Below are 13,625 nucleotides of genomic sequence, written 5' to 3'. Positions count from 1 at the left end.
TCTATTTCTTTCAACAGACAGGGGAAGTTTTCTGTCATTATTTCTTCTAGTAGGTTTCCAATATCTTTGCTCTCTCTCTTCTCCTTTTGGGAGCCCAATAATGAGAATATTGGTACACTTGAAATTATCCCAGAGGCACCTTATGTTATCTTCATATTTTTGGATTCTTTTTTTCTTTTTGCTCTTCTGATTGGGTGTTTTTTGCTTCTTCATATTCCAAATAGTTGATTTGATTCTTGGAATCCTCTACTGTTGAATCCCTGTAAATTATTCTTTTAAAAAATATATATATTTTATTGATTTCAGGGAGGAAAGGAGAGGGAGAGATAGCTAGCAACATCAATGATGAGAGAGAGTCATTGATCAACTACCTCCTGCATGCCTCCTACTGAGGTTGGAGCCTGCAACCCAGGCACATGCCCTTGACTGGAATAGAACCCGGGACCCTTCAGTCCACAGGCCAACACTCTATCCACTGAGCCAAACTGGCTAGGGTCCTATAAATTATTCTTTTTTTTTTCAATTTCAAAAAGGCCTAATTTTAATAATCCTAATAACCAATTAAAAAATAAAATCCTTTTTTAAATGAAGGAACCCAAATGACTTTGAGGTAGACGATGTTATCAGATAATAAATTAGGTATAAGATAAAAATAACAACACTGAGGGGAGGAAAGCACTGACTGGAAATGACCTTCCTTTAAATTCATGTGGAAACTCAAGAACACTTTTTCCAATTCAAAGTTCTAAGCATGAAATCCAGGTATGGCATGTCATGGACTTGCTTCTTTAATTGGAGATGAACTTGCAGCCGATGGAAAGAATCCACAGCAGCAAACTACAAAGCGGTTGTCCCCATGAGGAAGCCAGGAACTGTGTCTTGATTTTCCAGCTTGGCTCATTCCTGAATGTTCAGGATTTGGATTCCAAAAGTCTTTGTTTAGCATTTAACTAATTCTTTGTTGGTGGAAGGGGCTGGGACTGTTTCTCCACACATAAACTGTTCTTTGTCATAAATCACTTTTATAATGAGAGAGCAGCTAGGACACGTTGCCACATCTTCCCCATTCTCCAAATCTTCCTTAGTGATGCAAAAGTTATCGCCACAAGGGCAGGGGTAGAAATACGTCTCCAGGTCCTCGTCATATTGGAAGGCCTCGATTTCCACCTCGTTGTGAAACACCGCCATTGTTCTAGTATAAATTATTCTTTATTTCAATTAGTGTATGCTTAATTTCTGACTCTCTCATGTCTTTGAAATTCTCACTAAGATCCTTGAAAGTCTCACTAAGTCCCTTGAAGTTCTCATTAAGATCCTTGAGCAATCTTATAACCATGGTTTTGCACTCTGTATCTAGTATTTTGCTTGGTTTTATTTGATTGAGTTCTTTTTCTGGAGATTTCTTCTGTTCTTTCATTTATGACATGTTTCTTTGTCTCCACGTTTTGGCTGCTTCCCTGTGTTTGTTTCTATATATTAGGCAGAGCTGCTATGTCCCCTGGAATTGGTAAAGTGGCCTTGTGTAGTAGGTGTTTTGTAGAGCCCAGTGTCTTAGCTTCCCCAGTTACCTGAGCTGGGCATTCTAGGAGTGTCCCTATGTGGGCTGTGTGCACAGTCTTGTTGTAGTTGAGCCTTAATTGCTGTTGGCCTCACTGAGAGAAATTACCTACAGGCCAGTTGGCTGTGAAGACCAGCTGCAACTTCAGTGAAAGAATTGCTATGCAGGAGATACCCCTATGGAACAGGACTTGCTTCAGTAGAGCTTTGGTGCTCACTGAGTCTGCCCTTGGTGTGCCGCTTGTGGATGTGTAGAGTTGTAATTTGGTATGGTCTGAAGTTGTCGGCTGGTTGGACTGGCTTTGGAGTCCTCTGAGAAGGTGCAAAGTCATCCACTGCCTGGGGCCACCCAGCAGGAGCTATAGAGGGATCTGCAGATGGCTGTACTTGTATTGGGCTTAGATGTAGCCCAGAAAAGCCAAGCTGTGAGCAAGGCAGGCTTGTACTAGTGCTGGGTCTTTGTCCTCTTATTGATAGGAATGGGGCATGCCAACACGAGCAGCTGCTTGTTTGAGAGATTTTAGCAAAGTCTGAAGCCTGAGCCAGGACAGGCCATTCATATGGAAAAACCACTGCAAACAACTTGGGTGGGGCTGCAAATTGGATGGGGTGGGATCTCAGGGAATCACCAGTGTAGAGTGAATAGTGGGAGCCTGGCTGATGGAAACTCAGATATGGCTGCGTGCAACAGGAGAGATCCCAGCACAGGAACAATGACTCATGTGAACACCCCCATCTGTGAGAAAGCCACCCCCGAGTTTCTGCCCCAATGCCAGGAAATCTAGTTCCTCCCCATATGTCCTTAAATCTCCCAAAGCCACTACTCATCAGTGGAGCATAGAGGAGCAAATAAGTTTGTGCACTCGCCATTTAAGAGGAACTGCCTGGGTCTCTAGCAGCCTCCATGTCACTGAGCTAAAATCCCTACTGGTTTTTACTGTCCAAAGTTTTGGGGGCTTCTCTTCTCAGATCTGGATCCCTGGGCTGAGGGACTGGTATGGGGCTTCTCACAGAAGGCCTCCACAGTGGAGATATATGTGGTCCAACACATGAGTGCTGGACCAGCCCATTCTGCACCTCTGCCCCTCCTTCCAATCTCAACGTGCTTTCTTCTTTACTTCTCTAGTTGTAGGAATTCCATTCAGCCGGATTTCAGGTGGTTCTGAATGAAGGTTCTGTATTTTAGTTGTAATTTTTAAAAAAATATTTTTTATTGATTTTTTTACAGAGAGGAAGGGAGAGGGATAGAGAGTTAGAAACATCGATGTGAGAGAAACATCGATCAGCTGCCTCTTGCACACCCCCTACTGGGGATGTACCCGCAACCAAGGTACATGTCCTTGACCGGAATTGAACCCGGGACCCTTGAGTCTGCAGGCCGACGCTCTATCCACTGAGCCAAACCGGTTAGGGCTTTAGTTGTAATTCTGATGTATTTGTGGGAGGCAGTGAATACAGGTGTTTACCTATGCTACCATCTTGGTTCTCAAAACCAAGTGTTTTATTTAACAATCTTTTAAAAAATATATATGTTTTATTATTATTGTTGTTGTTATTATTATTATTATTATTTAGAGAGATAGGAAGGGAGAGGGAAAGAGAGATTGAAATCTCAATTGGCTGACGCATGAACACCATGTATTGAGAAATAAGCCTGCAACCTGGACATGTTCCCTGACCAGGAATTGAACTGGTGTCCTCTTGGTGCATTGGTCAATCAATGCTCAATGACTGAGCCACATTGGCCAGGCTTAGCCTATCTTAGTAAAGTTTGTCTAATACATTTTTTACAGAAGTAAGTTGACTTGGTTGTCCTGTATGAGACATATCTTTGAAAGGCTTATTTAGAACTTGGAAATAATGGTAGTGAAAATAATTCCCTGGAATTGATTAATACAAACAATTAAGAAGAGTTTAACATAACTGTCTTTGTTTGATTTATACAATTGCTCTGCTTCTACCTTGCTCACCATTCTTTGTCACATGGTTTAGAAATATCTTTGTAATAAAGTTAGGTTGTTAAGAAAGACACAGATGGATCAGACATTCTCTATTTTCGTATGGTTTGTAATTAAATGTGAGAAATCAGATCTGTGGAAAAATGCATTATATGGTACATTAAGTGAACAATTTTCGATAGGGAGTTATAGAGGAAAAGCTATGTGAGTTGAAGATTTATGGTTAAGAATATAAGCTAGTGCTTCATGGAGGTGATGGTAATGGAACTGAGGGTTGAAAGGTATGGTTAAATTTGAACAAGTAGAATTTGAGAGGAGCAAGGCATTTTAGGTGGAACCATTTCAGACTTTCAAGGATGATAAAGGTGAGCATGGTATATTCAGGTTGATTCTAGAATGCAGAAAAGATTACAGTAAACAAGTAAAGGAGAGGCAGATTTGATACTAAGATGAAGGGCATTAGGTTTAATAAGTTTTGGTGTATTAGTTAAACATTGAGGAGACCATTCTGTTAAACACTAATTGATGCACTTGTCATAAACACACCAGGGAAATATTCGCATGATTTGAAGTAAAATGTATTGAATTTAGGTATTAAAGTGTTGCACCTCTCCCCCTATGCCAGGTCAATAGATTATAAAAAATATTTTATATTTGGACAATTTGTTAGGTCTGGTATGTTCTGAAAAGATTAATGAGGAGAGAGATGTTCAAAGATATTTGGTCCATGTGAGAGATATTAATTTAAATTGTAATTTGAGAAATGGGAAAAGTGTCATTGTAAAGGAAGAAGAGAATGTTGTTTTAAGATCTTTTATATAGACGTCTGGCAGTTTTTGGTATGTATTTAAGAAAAAATGAGTATTTTTGAATGGAGAGATGGTTTGAGATAGCATTCTCAAACTATATAAGTCATTATTAATTTGAAGAAAGGTTAGAATGATAATATTCAAGTGAGGATATTTAAGAGGTAGTAGAGGTTAAGGAGCTGAGCAAAAGAGAGAATGAAAAATTGCATTCACAGGCTGTTTAGGTAATACAATTAAATAGCAAAAATTTTTCAATGGACTGTATACTAAAATATATTTTTTATTGGTTGTCCAGAAAACAGTTTAGATTTTCCTTACAAACCATGTTATACATGTCTTCAGGTCACCACTTCAATTTAACCATGAGGTAAAAAAGGTCGTCAGTGTCCCTTATAGAGTTTGTTAATATTTACTATTTTTTAAATATAAAATTATTTTAAAAATTGGGCCTCTCTCTCTCTCTCTCTCTCCCTCTCTCTCTCTCTCTCTCTCTCTCTCATCTCTCTCCCTCTCTCCTTCTCACACATGCACATATACACAATGATTTTTCCAAACTCTCTTGAAAATTCAATTGGACAAGACTAAGCTTACATTTATACACAGCAAATGCCATAATCTAATGGGAGTTAAAACCACCTCTTTAGATTTTCCAAAGTACCCTAAAACTTTGTTTTATTCTGCACCTAGTTGATTTCCACATTTGTTTGGCTGTTTTGTTTTGTGATCCTTATGATGTTTTTGATGTTTATCATATTATTATTTCTATTAACATTTGCTTTGAAACCTAACCACTAGATGCAACAATTTTTATAAGTGAAACATGCTTGGATTTAAGGGCTATATGAGGAACAGATCTATTATTCTAGTAGGTTGGGAATTTCTTCTTGTCTTCTGTTACTTTGAGTCCTCTGCAGAACTTTATTTTCTGTTTACCTGGTCCCTTGCTTTCTTGGTCTTGGAAGAATACCATCAGATTTATATTTCAGAAAACAAACAAAAAATCTCTGCCAGGGAAAGACGTCTGGAAATGCAGGAACCCTCATAAAGTGCCAATGCACAAAATTTCAAGCATAGCCACTCATCTTGTGCTCTGACATAGGGAGAACAGAGAGGACTGCAACTATGTGAGCAGAAGCCAGGTTTGGGGGCTGTGGGTTAGAGCTCATAAGGCAGACACCCCTGGTTTCCTGTGCTGAGTCACTCCTTCACACTGTGGAGTGTGGAGGACATCTTTCTCAGTCAGACATTTGCCAGCCGTGTGGTTTTGCCTGGGCAGAAGACATTGACCTATCTTACTGCCCCACTGTGTGGAGTTTCTGAGGCCCATTAAGAGACTGAGAATAATAATTAGCCTCCAGGCAACAGCAATTCCCTCACCCTGTTGGAAAAACTCTATACACACTTGGGAACAATTGTCTGAGGACTACTGAAGACTGAATTCAAATGGCAGGCAAAGACAATCTCTGGAGGCTTTGAGTCTTTGCCTAATCTAATTAGACAGAAACAGTGGTTGACACTGTCCTGCACTAGAGATTGAGAGGCATAGCAGATCTATCTAATACACACTCACAAACCCTAACAGGTGGCCAAAAGGAGGAGACAAAACAAAACAAACACACACACACACACACACACACACACACACACACACACACACAATGAAAGAACAAGAGGATTCACCAGAAGAGATAAATGTAACTGAGATTAGAAATTTATCTGATATAGAGTTCAGAATAATTATAATAAAGTTACTCAACAGAATGAGAAAAGTAACTATGAAAATGGAAATAAAGAATGACATAGCACAAGTAAAGAAAAGATTGGAGGAATATACAGATTAGAGTAAGCTGAGAATCAGTTCAGTGAATTAAAAGACAGGGAAGAAAAAAAACAATCAGAGAACCAAAAAGGAAAAACAATTAAAAAGATAGGAGGACAGCTTAAGAGAGCAGTGGAACAACATGAAATATATCAATATTCACATAGTAGGCAAAAAGGGAGAAAGAGATAGAGACCGTGCTTGGAGAAATAATAGCAGAAAACTTTCCTAACCTGGTGAAGGAAAAAGTCTCACAAGTTCAGGAGGCACACAGAGACCGAAGCAAGAAGAATCCAAACAGGCCCATGCCCAGACACATCATAATTAAAATTCTAAAAATTAAAGACAAAGAGAGACTCTTAAAGGCAGCAAGAGAAAAACAAACTGTTACCTACAAAGGAGCTCTCATAAGGCTGTCAGATGATTTCTCATCAGAAACTCTACAGGCCAGAAGTATTCAAAGTAATGGAAAGCAAGGATCTGAAACCAAGCTTACTATATCCATCAAGGTTATCATTCAAAATAGATGGTGAAATAAAGAGCTACCCAGATGAAAAAAAAAAAAGGCTAAAAGAGTTCATCACCACCAAGCCAGTATTAAAATAAATGCTAAAGGGACTGCTGTAATGAGAAGAAGAAATAGAGAGAGAAACCTAGGCATATAGAATTAAAATGAAATAAGTACAGTAAGTACCTATCAATAATAACCTTATATGTAAATTGATTAAATACTCAAATCAAAAGATCTAGGTTAGCTAAATAGATAAGAAAACATGAACCATATCTATAAGAGACCCACCGCAGAACAAAGGACTCACACAGACTGAAAGTGAAGGGATGGAAAATAATTCCCATGCAAATTGAAAAGAAAAAAAAGCTAGGGTCGTAATACTCATATCTGACAAAATAGATTTCAAAATGAAGACCATTACAAGAGACAGTAAAGGTCACTATATACTACTAAAGGGATCAATCCGACAAGAAGATATAACCATGGTAAACATATATGCTCCTAATATAGGAGCACCTAAATATATTAAAGAAAACTTCTAGAGGACTTTATGAAAGAGATTGACAACAATCCCGCTGACTTCACTGGATAGATCTTCCAGATAAAACATTAACAAGGGAACAGTGAATCTATAGGACACACTGGATCATATTTATTTAATTGACATTTATAGAACATTTCACCCCAATGCTGCAGAATATATATTCTTCTCAAGTGCACATGGGTCATTCACAAAGATAGACCACATGTTAGGACACAAAAAAGTAACTACAAATTCAAGAAGATCGAAATAAGATCAGGCATCTTCTCAGAGGAATGAAATTAGAAATCAACTACAGTAAAATCACCCAAAAACTTTCAAACACTTGGAGGCTAAATAGTATATTATTAAACAATGATTGGGTTAACCATGCTATCAAGAAAGAAATTAAAACTTCTTGTAAACAACTGAAAATGAACACACAACAACCCCAAATCTCTGGGATACAACAAAAGTAGTACTGAAAGGGAAGTTCATAGAACTACTCACAAAACAAGGAAAATTAATAATAAACTACTTAACCCTACAACTTAAAGAAATAGAAAGGTAACAATAAGAAAGTGTAAGTAGAAGGAAAGAAAAAAGATTATAGCAGAAATAAATGACATAGAGACTAAAACAAATCAAAACAACAAAAAAAAATGAAACTAACAGTTGGTTCTTTGAAGGATAAACAAAATTGATAAACCATTAGCCAGACTCATCAATAAACAAAGAGAGAAGACCCAAATAAATAAAATCAGAAATGAAAGCGGTGAAGTAACCGACACTATAGAAATACAAAGGATTGTAAGAAAATACCATGAATAACTATATGCCAACAAGCTGGACAATGTGGATGAAATGGACACATTTCTAAAAAAATACAGTCTCCCAAAAGTGAATCAGGAAGAATCAGAAAACCTGAAATAGGCCAATAACAAATGATGAAATAGAGGCAGTAATAAGGAAACTCATAGCAAACAAAAGCCTGGGTCTGGATGGCTTCATAGACGAGTTTTACTAAACATTCAAGGAAGAACTAACACCTATCCTTCTCAAACTATTCCAAAAATTCCAAGAGGAAAGAACATTTCCAAGCTCTTTTTATGAGAGCAACATTATCCTAATTCCAAAACCAGATAAAGACACTACAAAGAGAGAGAATTACAGGCTAATATTCCTGATTCTTAACAAAATATTAGCAAATCGCATCCAGCAATATATTGAAAAGATCATACACTATGACCTTGTGGGATTTATTCCAGGGATGCAAGGTTGGTATTTGCAAATCAATAAACGTGTTACATCACATAAACAAATTGAAAGACAAAAATCACATGATCATATAAATAGATGCAAAAAAAATTCAACAAAATTCAACACCATTTTTTAAAAACTCTCATCAAAGAAGAATAGAGGGAGTATATCACAACATGATAAAGGACATATATGACAAATTGACAGCGAACATCACACTTAATGGGCAAAAACTAAAACCATTTTTCCTAAGAACAGGAACAAGACAGGGATGCCCTCTTTCACCACTCTTATTCAACATAGCACTGGAAGTGCTAGCCACAGCAATCAGACACAAAGAAGAAATAAAAGGCATGCAAATTGGAAAGGAGGAAGTAAAACTGTCATTATTCACAGATGATGTTGTACATAGAAGACCCTAAGGACTACATCAACAGACTACTAGAATTAATAAATGAATTTGGCAAGATAGCAGGATACCAAATCAACACCAAAAAATCTATGTCATTTCTATACACCAATAATGAATTCTCAGAAAGAAACTAAACAAACAGTCATTTGCCATTGCAACAAAAAAAATAAGATACTTAGAAATAAACTTAGCCAAGGAGGTAAAAGATTTGTACTAAAAAAACTAAAGGTTGTTGAAAAAAGAAATAGAGGAATATATAAACAAGTGGAAAAATATATTGTGTTCATGGATTGGTAGAATTAACATCATTAAAATGTCCATACTACCCAAGGAAATCTACAGATTCAATACAATCCTTATTGAAATACCAACAGCATATTTCACAGATCTAGAAAAAATACTCAAAAATTTATATGGAACCAAAAAAGACCCTGAATAGCTGTAGCAATCTTGAGAAAGAAGAACAAAGTTGGAGGAATCACAATACCAGATATCAAGTTAAACTACAAAGCCACTGTAATCAAAATAGTGTGGTACTGGCATAAGAACAAGAATATAGATAAATGGAACAGAACAGAGACCTCAGAAATCAAACCAAGCCATTACACTAAAATAATATTTGACAAGGGAGGCAAGAGCATACAATGGAGTCAGTCAATCTCTTCAAAAAATGGTGTTGGGAGTATTGGATAGATGTATGCAAGCAAATGAAACTAGACTACCAACTTATAACCATACATAAGAATAAACTCAAAATGGAAAAAAAAATACTTAATTGTAAGTTAGGAAACCATAAAAATCCTAGAGGAAACCATAGGCAGCAAAATCTCAAACATCTCTCATAGCAATATGTTTGTGGATACACCTCATAAGGCAAAGGAAACTAAGGAGAAAATAAACAGATGGGACTACTGCAAAAGAAACCATCAACAAAACGAAAAGGGAGCCCACTGTATGGGAGGTCATATTTGGCAATAATACATCTGATAAAGGGTTAATATACAAAATATATAAAGAACTTGTATAACATACAAATGGAAGACAAATAATCTAATTTAAAAATGGGCAAAGGTCCTAAATAGACACTTCTCCAAAGTAGACATACAGAAGGCCAAGAGACATAGGAAAAAATACTCAAAGTCACTGATCATCAGAGAGATGAAAATTAAAATGACAATGAGGTATCACCTCACATTTATCAGAATGGTTACAGTCCACAAATCAACAAATGACAAATGCTGGCAAGGATGTGGAGAAAAGGGGACCCTACTACACTGCTGGAATGGCCTTTAAAAAGGAATGTAGGAATGTAGACTGGTGCAGCTGTTATAGAAAACAGTAGGGAGTTTTCTCAAAACATTAAAAATGGAACTGCCATTTGACCCAGTGATCCCACTTCTAGGAATAAATCCTAAGAAACCTGAAACACCAATCAGAAAGAATGTATGCACCCCTATGTTCATAGCAGCACAATTTACAATAGCTAATATCTGGAAACAGCCCAGGTGTCCATCAGTAGATGAGTGGATAAAAAAGCTGTGGTACATTTATACCATGGAATACTATGCAGCCATAAAAAAGAAGAAATGATTACCCTTTGAGACAGCATGGAGGGGCCTGGAGATTATCATGCCAAGTGACATAAGCCAGTCGGAGAAAGACAAGTATCACATGATCTCGCTCATATGTGGAATCTAATTAACAAAATAAGCTGATGAATGGAGTGGATCCAGAGACATGGAAGCATGGAACAGAGTGTGGAATCTCGGAGGGAAGGTGGAGTAGGATTTCAGAAGTAAGCTCATGGCCCCGATTTAACTGTGAACTTTTTAAAAAATATATTTTTTGATTTTTAGAGAGAGGAAGGGAGAGGGAGAGAGAGATAGAAATATATCAATGATGAGAGAGCAACATGGATTGGCTGCCTCCTGCACACCCTTTGCTGGCAATCTTGCCTGCCATCTGGGCATGTGTACTAGGGAATGAAACCAGTGATCTCTTGGTGCATGGGTCGATGCTCAACCACTGAGCTACACATGCCAAGCTATTGATTCCTTTTAGTTCAACTCAAAAGATGTCCTTTGCCCTATTTATCTCCAGTAGGAGTTGAAGTCATTTTCTATTTCACTAGGTTCACTTTACTAGGTTCCCCATATATATACATATATATCTGTGTATATATATATATATATATATATATATATATATATATATATACACATACATACATATATATCTGTGTGTGTGTGTGTATGTGTGTGTGTATACACACACACACATACACACACACACACACACAATAGAGGCCTGGTGCATGAAAATTCATGCACTGGTTGGGAGGTCCCTCAGCCCATCCTGCCCCCTCTCACAGTCCAGGAGCCCTCAGGGGTGGGAGGTGACCCGGCAATCAAGGGAAGGCAATGCCCCATCACTCCTCTGCTGCTGCCACTGCCAGCAGCACAAGCCTCAGCTGGCCCTGGTTACCTGAGCCTTGGGTATCCCTGGGAGTCTGGGCAGCCATCATCTGAGGCTTGCCTGCACTTCAGGCCAGCCCTGGGTGGCTAGGCAGCTGCCATCTGAGGTTTGTCTGTGCCTCCGGGCTGGCCCTGGGCGGCTGGGGAGCTGAGGGGACTGGGCACTGCCATCTTGTGGCTGTGGGTGCCACCATATTTGAGGGCGGGGCAGTCAATTAGCATATTCCCTCCTTATTGGCTGTGGATGCTGCCATCTTTGTGGGTGGGGTGTCAATTAGCATATTCCCTCCTTATTGGCTGTGGGCACTTCCATCTTTGCGACAGTGTGAGGGTCAATTAGCATATTCCCTCTTTATTAGATAGGATATATATATATATATATATATATACATATATATATATATAATCTGTTGTAAACACTTTTATTTATTTATTTATTTATTTATTTATTTATTTATTTATTTATTTATTTTGAAAGGCCATTCCATAAATTAATTTGGGGCCTTTGTCAAGGACTCAAAGTAAATAATACAAAAGGTAATGATGGGGAATACTGTAATAGGGCCTCTTGCTTGTCAGTTGGAAAGTGCAAATGAAATGAAATATACGGAAACAGCATGCAAACAATTTTTTAAAATATATTTTATTGATTTTTTACAGAGAGGAAGGGAGAGGGATAGAGAGAAACATCGATGAGAGAGAAACATCGATCAGCTGCCTCCTGCACACCCCCTACTGGGGATGTGCCCACAACCAAGGTACATGCCCTTGACTGGAATTGAACCTGGGACCCTTTAGTCCGCAGGCTGATGCTCTATCCATTGAGCAAAACTGGCCAGGACAGCATGCAAAATTTTGTAAAAAAAAAAAAATAAAAAGGATGGCAACACCTTGCCTAGGTGGGAGGGTGACTCAGGCTGGCTCACCCCATCCCTTGTATCTGCGTCTCCCAGTTCAGGTGGCTTGCTGGTGTCCTGTGGGTTCTCAGGTTCTCAAGGTTCCAGGAGCTCCATGCTCACACCTGCCTTCCTCAGTTGTCACCTGGAATCTTGCTGTATAGATGTTCCCCATAACTCACCCCTCCCTGAAAGGAGTTTTGGGCTTGGTTTACCTTGCAAAGGGTCTGATGAGGTGCTTCAGGCCCTGTGAGTAATAAGGAGGGTTGTCCAGAAGGCAGCATCTCCTAAGCTTTTCCGTGAACAGTAGCCCCATTAGGCATCACACCTTCTGTGTGGTCACATACGTTTGGAAAAACAATGTCTTCCTGGCAGGCATTGCTTAGTGGTTGACTTTTGACCTATGAACCAGGAGGCCATGGTTCCATTCCCAGTCAGGGCACATGCCTGGGTTGTGGGCTCGAACCCCAGTAGTGGGTGTGCAGGAGGAAGCCGATCAGTGATTCTCTCTCATCATTGATATTTCTCTCTCTCTCCCTCTCCCTGCCCCTCTGGAATCAATAAAAATATATTAAAAATAAAAGGAATAGAATCTTGTTTACTCTAACCCCACCAAAATACTTTTGTCATGTAACAGCATTAGAGAAAATGATAAAAAAGAAAATAATTTGTTGATAAAAAGAAATAATAAATTAGTGATACTTTGGATGAATGTATAAAGTTATTATCCAAACTCGGACACTTTTGAGAAGGACAGGGATAGCTATTAATAATTAAGTATGCCCTAGCTGGTTTGGCTCAGGGGATAGCACATCAGCCTGTGGACTGAAGGGTCCCGGGTTCAATTCTGGTCAAAGGCACATGCCCGGGTTGTGGGCTCGATCAATGCAGGAGGCAGCTGACCAATTATTCTCTCTCATCATTGATATCTCTCTCCATCCTTCTCTGAATTAAAAAAATATATATTTAAAAATAAATATTACCATTAAAAAATAATTAAGTATGAATCACAGCTCTCTCATGCAATCAGGAGGCATGCTCAGCCTGATTGCAGTTCACATTTATTGAGAGCTACCTATTGGTCAGACACTGAGACGAGTGCTTTACCAGTTTATCTCATCTAATGACTAGGAGTTAGGGTTGTCCCAGTTCGTGCCCTCAGGCTCGCATCCCTGCATCCCTGCCTGGCACCCTGCTGTGTCCTGGTGCCACGCCCTCACCTGCTCCACCATCCTGTCTGCGGGGTGATAGATCAGAGCCGGGCCCCCACCCCCTCAGTGCCTGGGAGCCGGGCAGTGGCCCTGTCCCCCACCACCGATGTTGGTTGCCATCTGCGGGGCGATTGGCAGGGCAATTGGCGGGGCAATCGGGCCCCCACTAGCACCCACCTTGGCCTGGTGCCACACTCT

General features: G+C 39.0%; 1 protein-coding gene across 1 annotated transcript; it reads right to left on the bottom strand.

Annotated features, from left to right (window-relative positions):
* Positions 1-671: 671 nt before the first annotated feature.
* Positions 672-1,188, bottom strand: LOC103295922 (diphthamide biosynthesis protein 3-like). The gene has a single exon (XM_008152402.3). The coding sequence runs from the start codon at positions 1,186-1,188 to the stop codon at positions 940-942; it is 249 nt and encodes an 82-aa protein (XP_008150624.1). The 3' UTR covers positions 672-939.
* Between the last annotated feature and the right edge of the window lie 12,437 nt (positions 1,189-13,625).

Source organism: Eptesicus fuscus, chromosome 14, assembly GCF_027574615.1.
Source record: "Eptesicus fuscus isolate TK198812 chromosome 14, DD_ASM_mEF_20220401, whole genome shotgun sequence".
NCBI lineage: Eukaryota > Metazoa > Chordata > Mammalia > Chiroptera > Vespertilionidae > Eptesicus > Eptesicus fuscus.
Note: the sequence above shows the minus strand (reverse complement) of the source record. Positions and strands in the feature narration are given on the sequence as shown.

Excerpts from the sequence above, each read along its gene's own strand:
- LOC103295922 (XM_008152402.3), bottom strand. The coding sequence starts at position 1,188 with ATGGCGGTGTTTCACAACGAGGTGGAAATCGAGGCCTTCCAATATGAC.